The 21,665-nt window shown below is 34.0% G+C and overlaps 1 protein-coding gene across 1 annotated transcript in view; it reads right to left on the minus strand.

The window, feature by feature from the left end:
* The window catches only part of LOC113492494, a 69,178-nt gene that overhangs the window by 40,935 nt on the left and 6,578 nt on the right, over positions 1-21,665 (minus strand). The window contains exons 2-4 of the mRNA XM_026869970.1: positions 20,464-20,522; positions 6,183-6,230; positions 1,879-1,952 (exon numbers count right to left, since the gene is read on the minus strand). Coding sequence (XP_026725771.1) covers positions 1,879-1,952; positions 6,183-6,230; positions 20,464-20,500 — 159 coding nt within the window. The 5' untranslated portion in view covers positions 20,501-20,522. The remainder of the gene's footprint in view (positions 1-1,878; positions 1,953-6,182; positions 6,231-20,463; positions 20,523-21,665) is intronic.

Consider the following 21,665-nt stretch of genomic DNA (forward strand, 5'->3'; position numbering starts at 1 on the left):
AATAATAACTAAGGAGCATAAAATATTAGAGTCAGTGATACTTCTTGTATAACTTTTCCTTTTCGTTTACGAAACACTCTATCTGTAAACTGTACAAATAACTCAATATTTATTAAGTTTTTCTGAAACGTTTCTAAAACTAAGAATAGCGCACCTGTCGACGACAGAATGTCATTTCTTCGTGCAAGTAAACGTTAATAATTTCAAGGTAAAGTTTATACGTTCTTTAAGGAATAAGGAATTAGATATTTTCAATAACATATTTTTATTTAAATTAACTGTCTAAAAAATTATACGAGGCCATTATGAGACTGTGTTACGTAGTACAGGATTTTCAGTTATGCCGCTTAGTAAATTCTGTATTTAGTTGAATCCGGTAAGATAGGTAAGAACGGTAAAAGAATTATGTCTATTTTCCCCAAGTAAGTTTCGACTTCCAAGCTATTTATATTTATTACTCAAGTAAAACCACACCAAATCCACGTGTCGAGGGTCCGATCCCGCGTAGGACAAGCTTATGTGTGATTCACAATCTTTGTTCTGGGTCAGGGTGTCTCAAGTTTAGAGAGTCTAATACCTTAACGCGGGAGTCGTTAATAAAAAAAGGAAAAAATATACAAAATCACGATAGATGTTCACATAGAAGTTAGATAGAATAACAATAATATTGCCTTAATATTATTTACAACACAACATTAGGGGTCATAAATAACGCGGGGACGATTAGACCCGTCCAGGTCAACTTTGTTAATCAACAAATAAAACTTGTCATAACTTGCTAAGAATGCAGAACTTTTTGGCGATACGAGATTATATTGTTCGTGAAGAAAAATACTGCTGGTTTGTCTACAATATAGGAGTAATACTCGTAGTATAGGTAGTTTATATGGCTGTGAAGTTTGAGATCAGATTACATAAAACATGATATAAAATCATTTTTTTTAAAGAACTTCTGCACTATGGAATATATTCCTTGTACCGCATACCGCAGCATTCACGGAACATAAATGCGTGTTTTGTGCGAGGATTGAAAGTGAGACAAGTCGCGCACGCGGGCATACAGAAGAAGTTAACTTTTTATTGTTTTTTTCTTTACAAAATGGCTTTTTGTTATTGTTGTTTTGTAATGTTGTTTTTGTTATCCTTAACCTACAACATAAATATTTGTTTCTATGATTGGTGTGTGTAATTGCCTCCTCTGATTAAAATACTCATTTATTGTATTGAATTTGTATGTTTGTCGGAATACGAAACGACTTGTCTGTTAACCACATTTAAAAACAAACTAAGAAAGCAAAACTCAATTGCACAACAGACGACGAACTATTTTACAACTTTCTTAATCATATTCCATGCACGTAAACTTTGAGAACTCTGAAACTCCATACATTACAGCGTCGCCTTGCTCTACCTGACTTGCGGCGCGGGCTCTGGAGCGAATAAAATGAGGGCGGAAGCCGCGAAGCCTCACAGCCTCAACTATTTAATTAGTTCCCTACCAGTATTAGAACTTTCAGACCAGACTGACAGTCTACCTTAGAATGGACGTGACATTCATTCCAAATATTCGCTACAACTTCAAATTAAATTTTCCATTCTAAAACAATCGGAGATCCCAAATTTTAAGTTGAATGTTGTAGAGTACAATTATTTAAAACAGCTGACGAATTCCTCCGTATTTTGGAAGGCAAGTTAAATTGAAGATCCCCGCTGTTGTTAATACATCTTTGGAAGTCGCTACGGGTAGTTAGAAGGTAGAGAGTCAAGGCCTACGGGTGCGGTTTAAAATTCCGACACCAGGTTATTTTACATCAACCATACAAAACGAAGAAGTCTATACGTTTTTATTTAATACACAATAAATTATCTAGTACTCACCTTAAACCAAGCCATGGTAGAGTCGTCGTAGAGCACTACCCATTCTTCCGACCACGAGTTCCACAGGTATTTTCCTGAAACAAATGGTTAAAATTACAAACCTTATCACATTTAGACTAATACCTTAGTATAGATTACAAGTGAAACAAAAAAGATATAAATACATAAACAGTCTGTAAAATCACGTTATTAACAAGAATTAGAAAAGCAATATTATCGTCTTTCATTTAAAGTGGCATAAAATTAGCATTCCACTTATTTGACGTATTTTTAGTCCAACAAAACTGAAACAATTCCATTCTTTCAGCTCACGACACCGAGTAATTGTAAATAAACTCAGAAAATACTAATAATGTATTGTTAAAACAATAATACATTTAAATTGTTTGACTTTGCGAAGAATAGTCATTAAGTAAAGCAATCCAAACAATCTCAATATTCAAACAAACTTCAGCGGCGTTCAAAATCGAACGCGCGTCTAAATGGCCCGTTGTCTACCGTGTGACGTCACGCTTTCATCTCTCTCTGACTGTGTACTTCTCTTTTCCTCTAGGGAGGCTTCATTATAACTCTTAATAGCTACTTAGTAGTCGACTGACTCGCAAGCTGACGCTAAGACCTTAACACATGAGTGATAATCAATCGTTTGGCTTACTCCGATTAGTATGGAACTAGGTGGCTTCGAGCGCCTCGTGCGACCGCGTGGAGGGTTCCTAGAGCTTAGTGCTAATCGTACGCCGATCAACGTTAACGCAGCGTTGACGTCGCTCATGTGAAACGTCCTTTACACATATCGGCCTCACATCACTATGATGCAGTCGTCGAGAGTAATTCAATGCTTTTAAATAAAGTGTTTTGTGGTTAAAGTGTGGAAAACATATGGCTGGTTGCCAACCGAGCTTGCTTGTATGTTGAAGCGGGATAAAAGCCAATACTTGTGCGGTGACGCCACGGCTTTCCCATAGGGGAAACCGTTGCGTTCTGTTTTTGAATATCACAAGACTCGCTTTTACGGGTTTTTGTGTCGATGGCAACAAAACGAGCACTTTGATCGCTTAAAACGTGTCGTGAAAAATCATTGTTCTCTTGGGTAAAGAGAAATGTTTACTTACCTACTCGTATTATATTCAGCCAAATAAAAATCGTATTTTCTTTCATACAACCACATTTACTGACTTTTGTTGCGAATACTTAAAGAAGACGGAACAAAAACACACGAATAAGAAATTCCATACTTGACAAATGAATGATGACAAATGTTTGCAGAAACTAACGATCTTCTTTTGTTTATTCTTTGTCCTCATATTTATAGAGATTTATTCGTAACATTAAAAAAGTTTGTTTGTATTTCTAAATATAATTTTAGAGCCTGAATATAATAAATAGCAAAACTTTTACTTAGGAGTACGGTTGATTGCGGACTGCACTAAAGCTAGAGAAATATTAAAGATGTGCAACTTTTTATTATTATGTAGAGGTCAATTTATTCACCAGACCAGAACAAAATCGAAGCATCTCCATCAAATACTTCACAGTCAAAATAATATGAATACGTGTATTTTTTATTACAAAAGAAATATGAGCTATGTATGTTTCAAGAGTAAATTTGACGTATCAACTTTTTGATTAACGCATCGATGCGCGTGGACTATACTGGAATGAATTAACCCTCAGAGATATTCAAAAATAAATCTACTGAGATGAGAGAATAAGAGCATATATTGTCTGGCACTTGGAAATGTAAAATGGAAAGAATGTAGGTACATACCACGACCTTTTAAAGCAGTTCTTAAGTAGTTGTAAGAAAGAGACGTTGCTCTACGTGATATAATGCGAGGTCTTTCTTTCACATATGCAATGGAACTTCTTTGAGAATTGTTTGTAGTGCTACCTATATTATTTTTCACTCAGAATATATCGATATCAGTCAAACTCTTTATTTTCTCGTTTCGTTTTCGTCGGCATCCATAAAAAGTTGAGTTACTGCACGCTATAACAATCGATATAAACCAATAGCGAGTGTCGTTAAGTAACTTTGTTTTTACGAACGAATGGGAATGAACCTAGGGTTGGTGACCGGTCAAGTCACATCTGTGCGTCATGAACTCTTGTCTCTAACTCTCGCCTCACTCCTAGGGGAATACGAGTGGCTGAGAAATAGCACTGTGACGGGGCGTGCATGCCTTCTCAGCATCAGCTGAGAATTTTGTCTGACTATTTTTAGCACTAGCTCGATCAAAGTTAGACCAGTATTCCCTTTTTTATGATGTTGTAATTTTAATAACAAAAAATTCTTTATATTTTTGTTTTTTTATTTAGAAAAGACTTGGTGAAATAAACTGCACAAAGGAGAGTCTCATTTCTACAACAATATCAGTTCTGCTTTCAAGGAATCTTTCCTTTGATGTAGAACTGAGTAAAGTGAAGGACCAGGCGGTTATTTGACTAAACCTAGTAGATAGTACAGATCATTTCCACTTCGGCCGTTAATAAACAAAATGTTCCAAGCGCAAGTTGGACTCTCGAAAATGAAATGAAATAAATGGGAAGAGTGAGTCACCCACCACCAAAATTACGGTAAGAACTGTTACTGTTGCTTAACCTTCCTTTTTACTTTAAAAGTATTTCTTATTATAGCGGCAATACAAAATATCGATGGAAATGCAAGCTATCGCGTTTCATGAGATGCAGCCTGGTACCAGACGGAATGGTAACAGAGCCTCAATAGTAGAGATCGGTTTTTACACCCCATAGCAATTACAGCGGTCTTATAAGTTTGACATGTATATTTGTGATATCATAGCTCCCGAAAGAATTGAGCGATTTCAATTTAACCTGAATTTAAAAACCGCCTACCAAGGGAGACTTCGGTCATAAAATAAATAAGTTAAGCTTCATTTACCACCAACTAATTTCTCAAACTTATTTACTTAGTTGACATCTGAATATTCAAATGGCAGCCCTACTATGGCCTTTCACGTCGCCGACATTCGGCAAGATTATTGACTCTGCTTCGTAAATGATCGAGTGACGATGTTTTTATTAGCACGAGGGGTTTACGAGATCTCTATAAACAAGGGATCGCTCCAGACTCCTACTCTATCAAGTGAGGCCTCAAGAGTTTGCAAAACAAACATGTTTGTGGTTTTCATGTTGCTTTTTTGTTCACATTATTTTTGACGTTTGGTTTCTTTTTTGCTGGCTGTATGATAACTTGTTTCCCTTTGGACTATTTTTTGTTTTCTTAAAATATGCAAATAATTCGCATATTCTAAGAAAATGCATATTAGTCTTAATCTAATTATAAAAATACTGTTATGATCAACGGATTTTTAAAGCTCCGTACCTAAAAAATTAAAACGCTGGGGATCCGTTGTCTATACGCCAGTCTATCACCACGCTGTATCTCATGAACCGCGTAAAGTCAAAGTTGTCTTATGACTGAGCAGGAGCCGCAGCAGGTGTCGTGGTAGCTGCAGCCTCTTCGCAGATACGATCCTTCTTGCTTTATCAGAACTTCTCAATAAAAATTGGGTTTCCCCATGGGAAATGCCTTAGGTTAAAATCTACCTGTCTATAGAACAGTAAATAAATTGAAATTGAAAGTTGAAACTACATACATAGGAACTGTTAGCACATACTTTCAGTTTAGGGAAAGTCAAAAGTTTCGTAAAACAAGATCGGACGTGAGACCACTCGGTTAGTTTGGAACTGGTCCGTTGTGCTCTACACGTGTCGAATAGTTCCATTGTATCGAGAACAAAGATAATGAAACCGGGCAAGTGCGAGTCTGAAGCGCGACGGCAAGTGTTCCGTAGAGGTAGATTAAAGAATTTGGATTTAATATAAATTATGTTATAACGGCAGTAGAATTAAACCATCTGCAAAAATATCAAATATCTAGACAATATGGTTCCTGAGATACAGACAGGTGACGGACGGACAGATAGCGGAGCCCCATGGTTGTAGTTTTACTTTTTAAGTACGGAACAATCACTAATGATTTAATTAAATTAAATTTCAGTCAACTTGTAAATTAATATTGATTAACGATAATTATTATTTAAGGGGGATCATTTGTAAATAATTGATTTCTGTTTTATTTAAGTGATTAAGTTTTTAAGTTCTCATATATTTTTAGGGATTTTGAAATTTTATATTTATTTTCTTTTCCAATTTATAACTATTCTAAACAAATACCTTAGGAAGATCCAAACCCATTATTACGAATAACGTTACTCCAGTATGTTAGTTAATCCAGTATGAAACTAAATTGACATAATGAAAATATTTTAAACACTTACGTTTGTATCGTAACATATAGCCGCCCTTGATCTGTGTAGCTCCATGCTCTGAAACAAAATAGATTATTATGAATAATAGAAACAAGAAAATATAAAATAATGTAAATTTTTATCACACTTTAAGGATAATAAAGGAACTGCACTCTATTTATCTACAATATCATTAGTAAGACAAATTCAATAAAACAATATAAAGAAAATTGATCAGAAAAGGTTATAAATTAATTGCTTTTTTTAAATTAATACAATTTTAAGTAGCCGCGACATTGAATTGAAGGTAAAACAGACATGTAACTTTTTTTTTGTTTTGGCTGGGTAATAGTCATTGACACCCACCCTCTCCACATTTCAGGGCCAAAATTCTGCTATTTAAAATGGTCGATGAATTCATGGAATTTGTCTTAAAATGACAACTTTGGCATTTTTCTACACAATAATAGGGATGATGACAATTTTTTTTGCAGTGTCCGTCTTGTAGTTTTTTGTATAATAATGGATATGTATTTTTTAATTTTTCCCGCAAACATAAATTGACCAAATTACAGTGAATGAAACTTACGCGTGACGTCACGATTGAGTACAAATTTTACTCTATCGTTGCGTCACAAGACCTCTCTCCTAAACTTTAAAGCAGTTAATCTTTGTCAATTCTAGTTTTTCTGAAAAAGGAAAAAATACGTGTCTCATTCTTTTCAATTATCTAACTGAGGGACAAATGAGATTTTTTCTTTTTATACCCAGTCATTATTCCTATTGGAAATTCATCAGTTAATACAATTAACATCCAATAATTGTATTGCCAAAATACTTAAGAGAATATAAATATAATAATAATAATTTCAAATTTAATCCAATAGTCATTCATTCATTGTAAAATGGCAGAATTGGGGCCCAGGGGCAGAAGCGGGTAGTAACAGAATCTTACTAACTAAACCTAAACTGTTGTGCAACGTCAGCCTAATTTTGATTTCGGTCCATGTCAATGGGTTACAATTCTTTCAGCACAACATACACGCTACCTAACCGAACCAAATTTAACGTGAATCGGAATGGCATCATTCGCCCATTCATGTAATGCGTAAGTCGAAACAAAACAATAAACAAACATGTTCCAAACAAAACAACAGTCTAGTACCACACAAACCGACAAACGGCAGTCAGCGTCAAGATGAATATAAACACAATCTTTGTATTTTTGTCTGAAGGAGTAGAGAATTTAAAAGTATTGGAACACCGCAGGGAATATTAACAAAGCGAGTTATTTGCGGTAAACAGGGAAAGTCCCAGCGAGAGAACTGAGACCGCCGTGAGACGAATACACAATATTTACTAATAATGGCCCTTCATACGAGCGTGGGCGAAATCGCTGCGATCAAAATAAATGTCCGTGTCGCAGATTTTGTTAATGAGAGTGGTGATTCATCTGAAATATCACTCGTACCTTAATATTTCTTGTGATGTTCATGACTTGTTGTTAAAATAATTATTGTAATTACGATTGAGGTAGCATTACGTTACTATGTGATTTTGATTATATCAAATAGTTTTCATAATAACGTTAAAATTACTTCACAACAAATTTCAATTGAGTTCAAGAATTCAATTGAGTTCAAGAATATATTATAAGAATATATTTTTATCTATAGTTCCTTAGAAAAATAGATAAAAATATTTAATTCAATTTATATTTATCAACTTTATGAAAACAAAAATCTATTCAATTGAGTAACGTAAAACAAATCTCAAACAAAAAGCAATATTTGAAATGTAATCTAAAAGACACACAAAATAATGGTAATCTATTGATTGCTAAATATTCCACGCAATTTGACAAATCGATTCAGGTTTGAACACCAGATGGTCCGTTATGCTAATAAGATCAGTTCAATCATAAAATATTATGGCGTGCTATAGATTTAGTTTAGGAGAATGGATTTTAATATAAGAAAGCTTGTGTGAATCAGCTGCGCGTGCTATTTTTAGATGGTTTTGGAGATAGTTGTGAAAACTTTTTGTGAAACACATGTATTTTGTTTTTTTTTGTTTAAGTTGCAATATATTGAAATGCAAATTATTGTAATGAAAACTTTAATGAATTAGAGAAAGTAATAAATATACTAAAACTTAATCTATTTATTTGATACGTTAACATAATTTTAACACTGTTGATATTTTCTTTCTCAATCTAATTTTAATCCAATTAGTTTTTAAACAAGGTGAATCCATAATACTTTCCTAATACACTGGCAGCCTGACTAATGCGAAGAATCCTCTTTTATATTTTACCCAGCACAAGCTAACATCACAATATTTTATAGAATACAAACGAAACGCATTAAACGACACCGCAGGGAAATAACGTACGAGTCGCACGGATCGCACTGGCCGTAAGACCCGCACGACCCGTGCGAGCTCGTGTGGAGGGAGTCTTACATGTTAAGCCAGACTCATCAATAATAATATACTTATCACATTTTTTTTATTATACAAACAAGAATATACTACATTGTTGTTCAGCTTTTTTGAATTTCGAAGCAGCACTTTTTTTCAATAATTATTTAAAGTGTTTTGGGCGATTTATAAATCGATGTTCTTATATTATTATAATTTGTATGTGTTTTTTATATATTTCTATATCAAAAATACTCATTTTCGGTACCAAACCTAATTTTATATCTGAATTCTTTTTTTTTCAGGTAATGGAGTGGTCAGTTAATTTCCCCTTTTTCATTTAAAACAAATGAACGGAGATAAGTTTTGTTTGTCATTTTTATCACGTTGAAACTCATCTACATAACACGCTATACTCAAACGCCTCTTACTTCGTTAAAACCTTATCCTTCCTTCATTACGTTACAACTAGTACGCCACAAACATGGCTGTAACACTAAAGCCACCTTCTTTATTTTCTCCATACGTATCTTGTTATATTTAGAACTGAATATTGGCTCCCGTAAACCTCGGAGGAAATCACAGCGGTTGCGAAGGTGTCGCATCACTAAATATGAACCGACCCTACATATGTTACGTGGACGAAACCCTGACGCCTCGTGCGGAACCCTTTTCATCTTTCATTAAGGGAAGGATTTATTTTTAGTTGAATTTTTGGAGTTTCGGAAAGTTTTGTTCTGGAAGATAAGTTTGGTGTTTTATTTCAGATTTGGGTGTAAAGGATTTTGAGAGTTTTATGATATAAGATGGTTTTGGTATCCGATACAGCAGGAGATAATTTGAACACAACTCGATGCTATTTTGTAATTACCTACTTCTTAAAGGTATTCTTTTTTAAAAAATAAATAAGGTTAATATACGAACATTTGCTTTGTCAGACTCATTTTAACGATGCAGAAGTTATAATGAAATTCAGAAAAAATAATATAAAAGCCACTCAAATTGAAGATAAGTCGTGAAAATGAGAACCGGTATTTTTTAATAATTTAATTTTATTCCATTAAAATTTCACCAACTTTTACTCAATAGTTTTATATGCAATCAGTTGTATGGTTTTATAGTTAAAGATATATTCTTCTAATATATAAAATTCCCGTGTCACGATGTTAGTTACCGTATTCCTCCGAAACGGCTTAACAGATTTTTACCAATTTTATATACGTATTCAGTAAGTCTGAGAATCGACTAACATCTATTTTTCATACCCCTAAGTGATAAGGGTTGCTCACACTACATTTTTATTTTTATTTATTGGACGATTTTTTTTGGCTTTAAAAAATACATACAACTAGAAATAATTTATTAGGCAAAACAACGTTTGCTGGGTCAGCTAGCATATAATATATATTATCTCTAATTGACTCAACCTAACCGAAATTCCAACACCTCCACCAACTTTTCAACCATCTCAATTTTGTTATAAACAATATTTATCCTGTAACATGTTGGCACTGTTTAAATCAAGGCGTATCCTCCACCCGATCCATGTCCCGGCAAACAGTCGAGGCGACGGATAAGGGATGAAATTGGGACAAAATCAACTTGTCCTACCTTTGTACCACAGTTTATGTACGAGTATCGGGTTGGAGCGTGGTTCTGTATGTGTATGTATGTGTTTATGTACGCTTGTAACGTGCTATTGATATGAGTTTTACTGAGAAGTGTACCTACATGTGTTTATGGCAACAAAAAAAGTAGTGAGTAAAGATTGAAAAAAAATATTCTGATATTAACGCCGTTGGTAGACTCATATTGTATCTTATTTATTTTATTTGTCTTGGCTTAGGACTTATCATGTAACTAGCTGTTGCCCGCGAATTCGTCCCCGTGGGTAGAAGATATAAGTTATGATTTAGGTATACCTGCCAGGTTATTTTCACATTTTCCATTGTATCTTAGCTCCTATTAGTCGCAGCGTGATGGTTTATAGCCTAAAGCCTTCCTCGATGAATGGTCTATTCAACACAAAAATAATTTTTCAATTTGGACCAGTAGCTCCTGTGATTAGCGCGTTCAAACAAACAAACAAACTCTTCAGCTTTATATATTAGTATAGAAGTATAGATATTAAAAAAATAAAGTAACACAATAGGAAAAACACAACCGTTTTATACATTCAAGAAATAACATTCCCAACGTTCCCCTCTTCCCATTAAATAAAACCTTATTTTTCTACAACTTGATAAAAAACCTTACAAACGATAAAATCGTTTTAAAAACTGAAGTGAATTCCGATCCCACTCCAGTCTGGCAGTAATTTCATAAAAATTGCAGGCCAGGTGTTTGTAGACAGAGGCTGATATTGGATTTATGCTAATGTTTATTTACCCAGGGCAGCGGGATGAAATGCCCGGGCATTTCCCTGGAACGCCACACTCAACGCATATTGGAACCGGTTTTCGAAGTGAGAATAAAATTACGCTTGTTCGGTACACTTTGAGCTCGTGCTATCACAATACTGTACTATATAGAGCAAGATCCCAGGGCCGCCAGACGTCACGTATTTTCTGACGGATGAAATGTGGACGATTGAGTAGTGTTAGTATGTACTATGATCCTATGCCTACCTGCTAGCTTGGTCAAACGGCCAATTTCCAGGTATCAGGTAATCAAGGTACATAAAAACATTACTTACTTCACGTAAATTCTCATGGGTGATTTTCATATATGTTTTAGAGTGTATAGCTAAAAATAAATTTTCAATACTCCCAGACACTTTCCGTCGGCCATATTGCTTGGCAGACGCCTTAAAGGTCTCAAAATAATTGGTTAACTTCACGTAAATTCTGACGCTCCATTTTTATATATGTTCATCCGACAACTATTTTAAAACCTTTGACAAAAAGACAGACCGATCCAAGGGGCCAATCATCCCCTAAACTAAATTTTAATATCTCTGTGAGTGGGAGCGCGAGAGCATTATCTACGCGCATGAGACTGAGTGAGACCGACTGCGCTGTTAAGGGCATAAAAATTACTTAAACAGATATTTTATAATTTTTAGAACTTTTGTTAACAAACGTGAATTATGGCTACAAAAATTAAAAAAAAAATGACATATAATAAATAATACTAAAGTTTGCCGACATTTTTAATTTTTTTTTTCTATTTATTTATTAGAAATAAAAAATATTTTTTAAAAATAACACTTATAGTTTTTCAAATTTTTTACAAATGAAAATTTTTTTTAATAATTTTATCAATTAAAAAACTTTCTAAAAATTTTTAGATGTCGGCTAATTTACTTTCATTTTCTTTAACTAATTATTTTTAATTAATATAATTTTTAAATAAAATAAAAAATTGGTCAGGTGACAGCTAACTTTATTGTAATTTAAAGACCCTCTTGAGGCCAACAGCTAAAGTCACTCCCAAATAAGTATTCAGTGTTCTGCCGTGTCTGTTGAGTGCATCAGCTGTGACTATAGTAGCAACGTGTGTAAAAAAAATAAAAATATTTGCAGTGTTTTGAAAAATATAATGGCTTCTCTAGTAAATTGTGTTTTTTGTAAAGATTCTGATGTTAATTTAATATTGTTCACGCAAGAGACATTAAAAAGGTGTCAAGTAATTTTAAAACATAGAAAAGAACATAACCTTAAGTTTAAAGACGTTGTTTTGCCAGGTGATTTATTCGAAAGTGGTTATCACAGACAATGTTATAATTCATTTACAGGGTTAAATAAAAAATACTTTCTACCAAAAAGTAAATCAATTAACAAATCCAATTCCGAAAAAAAATCATCAAATATTACAGAAAATTCAACTGTCGAATCCTCAACGACAGTTGAATTAGACATAACAAGTATTGAGCCAGAAGCATCTACTTCTCAGCATTCTAATTCAACAACCGATTTTTTACCTGATCCTATAACAATACCCAGCCCACCTATTTTACCTGAGTCAGTCGATACGGTTTCTCCAAATGTACAAGATGATATTGAGCACCTGGAAAATATTGATTTACTTTCTGATAGTAATACTGAGGTTGATACTGGTGTAAGTAATACTCAAAAGAGTCTTACTTGTATATACTGTAATCAACAAACGAAAAAGCACAAGTCCAAAAGATTGCCGCTAATTTCCTCTGAGCATCAAGTTTTTTTATCCAAAGTAAAAAAAGAATATGAAAATAATACAGAGTTTATTGATAAAATTGTGAATTATACCCATCCTCATGTATATTATCATAAAATCTGTCAATTGAATTTTTCATATGAAGCCTCATCAAACAAAAAAACTACTAAAACTGATTGGCATGATCTTCGTGAACAACATCAAGCTGCTTTTGCTGAAATATCTATTATTTACTACTATTTCTCATATTATTTGTATCTCTTTACTTTTTTTAGACCTTCATTGTTCACCTTGTTTTTTACAGAGGAAGAAAATAAGGATAATGCTGATGATGACGATCACGATTTAGATATTCAATTTCAAGATTGGCTAGATGATGAATTATCTAATTTCAACGATGATGATAATGAAGATTAAAAGCCACTGTTAAGAAATATTAAAGGATTAATATTTTTCTACTTTGTTTCCAAATTTCGAATAAATAATTCATTAAAAATAATTGCTCTTATTTAAATATAAGTGGTATTTTTAAAAAATATTTTTTATTTCTAATAAATAAATAGAAAAAAAAAATTAAAAATGTCGGCAAACTTTAGTATTATTTATTATATGTCATTTTTTTTTTAATTTTTCTAGCCATAATTTACTTGTTAACAAAAGTTCTAAAAATTATAAAATATCTGTTTAAGTAATTTTTATGCCCTTAACAGCGCAGTCGGTCTCACTCAGTCTCATGCGCGTAGATAATGCTCTCGCGCTCCCACTCACAGAGATATTAAAATTTAGTTTAGGGGATGATTGGCCCCTTGGATCGGTCTGTCTTTTTGTCAAAGGTTTTAAAATAGTTGTCGGATGAACATATATAAAAATGGAGCGTCAGAATTTACGTGAAGTTAACCAATTATTTTGAGACCTTTAAGGCGTCTGCCAAGCAATATGGCCGACGGAAAGTGTCTGGGAGTATTGAAAATTTATTTTTAGCTATACACTCTAAAACATATATGAAAATCACCCATGAGAATTTACGTGAAGTAAGTAATGTTTTTATGTACCTTGATTACCTGATACCTGGAAATTGGCCGTTTGACCAAGCTAGCAGGTAGGCATAGGATCATAGTACATACTAACACTACTCAATCGTCCACATTTCATCCGTCAGAAAATACGTGACGTCTGGCGGCCCTGGGATCTTGGACTAATATGTGCTACATGGTACTTTATACATGCATCGTGATCGTCTATGAAATTGTTGGTATTTTAACAGCCGTATTCACTATTGATACTTTACGAAATAAAATTCTTGAATGTCTACATAACACTTGACAGTGCAGATAACAATTAAAGGTGAATAATACCAGCCCAAATTAGAACTTTGCCTGCGTTGGGATCGAACCTACACCTTACGCATTCAAATCCACACACGGAATCGCAAGGCCACCACGACATGTATGTATACATATTATTATGAAGGTAAATATTATCTGAACATCGTATATGATGTTACGTAGCACGCACATGGCATTACTCAGGGCGCAATGTGTGTATTACGAGTGGATTTCAGTCCGAATGCTAGTTAGACAATTATGCAATTATTCAGCTAAGAAACAGCTGCTTATCTGACTTAAGCTTATATATATTTCTTTTTGCCTAAAAGCATACATGTGTTTATTTTTTTTACTGTGTTCAGGGTTTCGTACCCAAAGGGAACTCTATTACTGGGAACCGTTGTCTGTCTGTCCGTCCGTCACCATAATACACAATTAAAATATTATTGCCCCTCTATAACGAAATCTACAAATAAAAATCGAAGCTAAGCACCCAACAAATTTGTTTATCTTTAGCCGATTCGCACGGAACCCTCAGTGTCGCGAGATCGTCTCGCTCTTGGCCGGGGATTTTCATTGACGAAGCACCTCTCAAAATATAAATTACCACCTTTGAAGACCAGTCAATAAGCCGAATAGTAAACCGTTCCAAAAGAAATTGAAGTAAAATCCAGCTTATCTACGGAATGAACGCTTTCATCGAGAAAATGAATCTCTAAAAATGATTCTTCAGGAAAGTCATTACCATTATAAAGGGCCTTCGAAAGGGGCAGTCGACGCTATCGCGGACGGCAGACGGTTATGCTAACTTTGTGTTTGCACTACATAAGGAAACGAATTAATGTCATCCAGCCAGCGTGGATAAACTTGATAAGTACGACTTATGTTTCGGTTTTAGAGAAGTGAAATGTTGGTGAAATATTGACGACTTTTTTTGAGACAATTAATTCTGTATCGTTTTTGGGAAATCATTGATGTAGATGCAATTATTATTAGTTATATACAGGTTTCGTAGCAACCTTACCCCGACTGCGGTAACTGTGGTAAATATCTACCTTATACGCAAACTCATCTGAAACATTTTACCATAAAAAAAATAAAAGTAACTACGGATGGTAACATTAATTAAAATTAAAGGTCCAAAAAGCTTTTATCATTCAAAACGAAAGAAGAATGTTAATATCATTAGCACAAGTGCCTACGTCTTAGTGGCGATATTAACGCAATTATACTCATCATATATACCTCTCCAGATTTCAATAAAGAAAGTTGAATCGAAGCGAAAGAAATCCCTAATAATGAGTCGATACCCCGTGTTATCTGAAAATCTGTCTTTATGAAGCTTTTTGTCCGTCCCCGAGTTAATTGGCCACAGACTCAGCCAGACCAGATGAGGACCTCACTAAACCTAGCCGAGCAATCCAATCTCAACTAAATCTCGAAACGTACTTTAGGAGCTCGAGAAAGTATAAATCTACCTAAAACAACACCTCCTCCGCACTCAGACGTTATAATACGGCAATGTACACAATCCATTGCCTTTTTAGAGCCGTCTTATTACGAGAGGGAGTGCATTGGCCAAGCAATGAACGTGGGGCGAGCGATCGTAGTAATTGTGAGTGACATTTCATGGTAGGTGAGACGTTTTCTATCGATCGGACTTAGTTTTATGAATGGCTGGCTTCGTTCTCGTTGGGTTGTCGAGGCTCTCCCCGCCTCTCCCCCCTCAGGGGCCCGTATTACCTCTCCCCCTCCGACACCTGAGGCAGTTTAGTAGGGAGTACCAATTTACTTAGCTGTTTTGTGACGTGATCATTAGCCGACCGATTAAGTTAAATGGTGGAGGTGTGAGTGTATAATTAAAATATACTTTATTGATATCTTCGTTAATTAAGTTTAATATTAGCTGTTGAAGCAATTTTGTCGCCATTTTCTGGGGCAATCAAGGTATGAATATTATGTAGGAAATGAGGTTGTCTTAATCCAAATATACCTGGGTTGGCACGTGCCTCGCTTGGCTGACAACCTTGCATCGTAATGAACGTAATTCAATAGGCAAGTACATGTGATACGTGTATTATATTTATTTCTTAACGTTCTGTTTTATTAACATGTTTAAATAAATTCCTTAAAGTGTGTTTTTAGAATGATTCAATAAACGTAATGTTACTTCTATCTACGAAAATATTTTTAAGGGAAGTATTATTTATATGTTTCGAAAGATCTGAATTTGAATCAAACAGTTAGCTCAGTAACGTCATTCCTTTACTGCGATAAAAACAAATGCGACGTCAATGTCAAAAATACCACTTTACACGTCTATTGAAACATCTAAGTCGTGTAGGTACCTTGTTTAAGAGAGACTGCCCCACTGTGGATAGAGGCGCTGTTATTTATAACTCAAAGTTCGCAAGAAACGGCCGTATTTCATGAATGGAACAGACACTCCTTTGTGTATCTAAAAGAGTAAAAAACATGTTTTCTTACCAAGAGATTAAAGAGTGAGTGGGTTGCATTTAACAGACATGAATATTAATACGAAGGGTTAAACGTCGACTGAGTATCTGTAGATCACATAAATATTTAAAAATACAAAACCCAGCGGTCCCTGTTGAGATGTAAAATGAATATATTTTGTTTTGTTTATTTGGACTTATCGTTTATGTATCGGATAACATTTTTATAAGGTTTTTTTTACCGCTCAGATTGCCGATTGGTATCGGCCACAATAAACCCAATTTGCTCGACTTGTGCAGGTTTGATTCTCGCATAGTACAAGTATATTTGTTATCCACGAATTCCTTTTCTGAATCTGGGAGTCTTTGTGTATGTTTGTGAAACGCCCTGCGTTACAAAGAAAAACAAAATAAGTAATTCATTTATTTAATTTTCCTGAGAGTTAATAAAATTAAAATCTGACAATGCATATTATATAAATACACATCCGAGATTTACCCTACAAGGGAAAAGCAATGATTCCACTTATGACGCCAAGGGTTATGACGCATGAAATCTTTGGCAATAAAAAGACAGATGGAAAGGTTATTAATTTATGCTATTAAGGAAAATCATTATTATATTAATTTGGTTCGTGGATTCGATATTGGTAAGGTATTAATGTGAATTCATTTGACTTATATGTAGGTATTTAAAAGAATATCGTAGATTATTAAGTTTACTGATTATTGGCGATGATATAATACCTGTAAATCTATTTCCCAAATTTAAATTTGAATTGCCATATCAAATGAATTATGACTTCACGTTTTTTTCTCTACACGGAATAATCATTGCACAATATTGTTTTATTCAACAAAACAAAAGAAAATCTTAATTGTTACACCTGCTGTAACTTAAAATTATTACTAACGATATATACCAACATACTCTGGAAGCAACAAAAATTTATCGACTATCATAAAACACATCTGAAGAATATGAGATAAAGGTACAAAAATATTTCAAAGATGAGATGATCCTATAAAAACGACATTACCTATGCGATGAGACATCACAAACACATAAGCTCTGTGATAAGACCATTGTTAAAGGGATTTGAAAGCAGTGACGATCAGCGGCGAACATTCACGAAAATAGCCGATTGAGGAACGATCTTTACAATAAAAGCAAAGTAGCCTATGAACGTAAAATGATGTGAGTGTGGTCATGTAATGTACATGTCCTTACGTACTGTTTATTTTGTGAAGTGTATTTGTTATGTACTGTTTTCGAGTGAAAATTAGCAGTAAGCGCCGATGTTGGATTTGTCATCATGGACTTGTAGAGCTGGGCATAATTCTCCCCTTGTTCATGCTACTCTATTATGTTATTTTTTTATCTCTTCTGCCCATCTCATCCTCGGCCTACCGGTTTTTTGAAACCACATGTCTTGGTATCCATTCATGTTTATCGTCATGAAAAAAAGTTATCCATGTGTTATTGTATCGGTTCAGTCACTCAAAACTGAAAAGGTAACGAAATAGAAGCAGAAATGTAGATCAATGGAAACGAGAAACATTTGCGTTTATAGCTTCTGCCCTCATTTCATAGCGTTCTTTTTTTTCATTGTAATATAAACTACATATCAAAACACGGAACTTCGCAAAGAAAAGCAAACCAATCATTTTAAGGCTCAATAAAATGACAAAACTTGAGCTATCAAAATTGCATTCTATAAAACGAGTACTCTCTACAAAAACAGTTCATTATAAAAATCTGTGATAACGTCATTTTCATCCGTATATCAACTCGAAGCCATTGAACAACGACGAAAGGTCTCCTCTACGTACTGATTTATGAGTCTCAAGGCACGGCCGTGGAGCTTACGCAGATAGAGGACCCTTGTCATATAAGGGTAGTTACCCCGCATTTTTGACATATAACTATTTAGCTGAAACCCATTAAAATGTGAGGGTGAGGAACTCTGCCCTCGGACAGATAAATTTAATAATGTGCGAAGATAATTACGTTAAAGAGTAAATGTATGAAATGTTTTGTGGAGAAAATTGTTTATGACAGTAAAAGGTTTGAGGGTGAGGTCGATCAGTTTTGGTTGGGGGTATGGACCTTTAGTGTTTCTACGTTAGAAGCTAAAATTTGTAAATTCTTCGTTATACTAGAAAGCCCAAAATATATCTGTCTTTGGTGCGTGGATTCGAGCTATAAACAGATTTTTTGCATTCGTTTTTTTATCAGAATCTCAAGATAAATACCGACAAGAAAATCATTGATACAATTCAATAATACAAAAAAATAATCTAGGAATTAATATTCAGGTTTCAGGGTTACTTTTTTTTCTCATCTCATCTTTCGAGAATGGTCCTTTTTCTATTGGTTGAATAGTTAACAATTAATTCTAACTCACATCGTGATTGGGTGACCAACAATCGAATAAGTAATCCTAACCGTTGGCGTTAAGTATGTCAAATGATTTACTAATTCCAAGTTGCGAGTCACAACCGAAAATCTGATTGCCTTACAATTTAAAATCACTGCGAGCCCTCATCCTGTCATTTCGAAGGCATTAATATATTATTTTAAGACGCGTTACAGTATTAAATCTTCTATTAAATAAAGTAACTTACTTGAAAAACCTATATTACAGAATTTAATTTAAAACTTGTACAGTCGCCCACATGAGCGTGTGGCTCACGCTGTGGGTTTCCTTATTCCTTGCGCATTTATTTTATATTTCATTAGACTCGATGTAATAACTGCGTTTATGCTTGGCGGCACCTAATCTGTTTGACATGATATTATCATAATTACCGATTTAATTAATACCTGCAACTATGATCGTGTAATCAGAATACAGGAGGATTAAGTGGTTGGGCTTTCTTAACTTAAATTAACTTCTGGTTTGGTTGACCGCGATTTGATTTTTGTGACTATGTTTTAGAAGTAGAAATCATTATTGTATTTTTAATAGATACATTTACAAACTTTGGTTTCGATTTCGTAATATATTCAAGATTTAATTATTTAGATAAAAACAATTAAAACTATAATTAATTTTGTAGTGTTTGCTTGGGATTCCTTCCATTTATTTATTGCGATTGCCTTCTCCTTATGGATTTACGTGCACGCATTATTGTATAGGTATATATCTTTACATGTACGTATGGTTTTGTAATATTTGTCTAGAAATCTATGCATATATATACCTCAAACACAAATAAACCAATATGGTACATAGAGTTTCCACGGATTTCAGACTTTTCATGAGCCGATAGTTTCATCGGTTTAAGCTTTTAACGCGCACTGGCTTAACTAAGCTTTTGAGGCTGTGTGTGTGTGTGCACTAGACAAACATATGACAGAATGGCAGAAGGTTTTTTTACACTGAAATACATATATGCGTTAACATTAATACTTATAAAAAAACTGTAATATGCGAAGGCATAAATGGTTAGTAAACTTAAAAAAAACTGATAATGATAATAAAAAGAATTTATTTACATTAACATGACATGTGTAGAGAGGCAGGTGTCATAGTTTTCTGGAAAATCCAACTAACTGGTCCACATAACTTATCATAATATAATAGCCTAATTGTTTATACACACATTCTTGCAATAGTTTTGTATCTACTTTGGATTCTTCATGTCCGTTCTCCCATAGAGCATAGATGAATGATCCCTAGTAGATACCCCATCACATATTAGATTAAAATTTTCAACAAGGCCTCTACATGTTGGACCTGTGTCCCCGTGCAAGCCTTTAAAAAGGACCGGGTCTCTTCACATGAAGTGATCCCGTGACTATAAAGAGATAAAAAGAAAAATGTTTAAGTTCCAAAACTGCTAACGGAATTTATCAGTAATGTTTACAATTCATTTTCATACGAAAGGTTCAGGGTAGTGCAGGATGGTGTATCGTCAGACATTTGAGGAGTGCTTTGCTGGTGAGAAAATATGAATATCACTTACCGTGGTCGTCTTTGTATCGTCTGCATAAGGAAAACATTGTGTTTGCTCGGACCGTTGACCTGAAAAGAAAAACGCACATTTAACTTACAGATACAATACCATAAGCTTTTCAAATATTACGTCTATATTTTTTGTTAATGTATAATGGAATGCAAAAACATAGTTTTAATATGTCTATGTTATCTGTTAAAATTATCTTTGGCAAGCTCGTGTCTATGATTGTACTTTCGCTCTTCTTTTGTTCAACCTTCGATGTGTTTCAAATAAAAGTCTGGTTTATAATTTTAAATACTTTACTATTTACCACAATCACACGCTAAAAATCATTTTTGTTTCAATTATATCAGAGCTCATGCTCTACACGCAACTAGCTTTATATAGCTATGGTTTTTGCAATCACCCTGTCTGGTAACGCAGGCAATCAACATTGCGCGTGCCTGTAAAATCGATAGAGCCTCCAAAAGCCCATGACCCTTGTACATGCACTCCGCATAGTAAAACAAGTATACTACATAATATGTGCGAGTATGTTTGTACTAAATGAGCTCGGGTTGGTTAGTTGTATATACACCTGAGGAGACGGTATATATACATGAAAATAACAAAATAGTAGTAAATTGAAATACATATGTACAATTGTAAATTGAAGTATTTTTTTGCAATTTTTGTGTTTTCCCCTATCAGTTTGTCTGTGCGATTTTTTTGATGTATAAAACGTTTTTGATTCAATTTTCATTTAATGCTAATTTCGTGTTAATCAGTTCATAAATAAAATGAAATACCCTAAGAGTAAACTGATGTGTTATTTAGGTTTTTTTTTAATTTGGGCCCAAAACATTATAGAGGAGATATTTCGAACAGTTTTTTATGTCCTATACGTGATTGGAAAATGACACAGGTGAAACAGGGAGCTTCAGCTTGTACTAAGGTCTAATATGTAAAAGGAAATAAAGTTCCAAGTCACCTGTATAGAAAACTTGGCAGATGAAAAGTAACATGTTCAAGCAAGTTGCATTTCAACATCGTGTAGAACTTCATTCATTGCTTAGGAGAAGGATATAAATTTAAAAAAGTTAGAGTTTATAAAGATACATTTCATTTAACAATTGATTCTTTGATTTCCATGACGACTTCTCACTCTGAAGCAATGGACTTAATTGATTGTTAAAAAAAAACACGCACAAGTAAGCTTGGATGGACAC

The sequence above is a fragment of the Trichoplusia ni genome, chromosome 4 (assembly GCF_003590095.1).
Source record: "Trichoplusia ni isolate ovarian cell line Hi5 chromosome 4, tn1, whole genome shotgun sequence".
Classification (NCBI taxonomy): domain Eukaryota; kingdom Metazoa; phylum Arthropoda; class Insecta; order Lepidoptera; family Noctuidae; genus Trichoplusia; species Trichoplusia ni.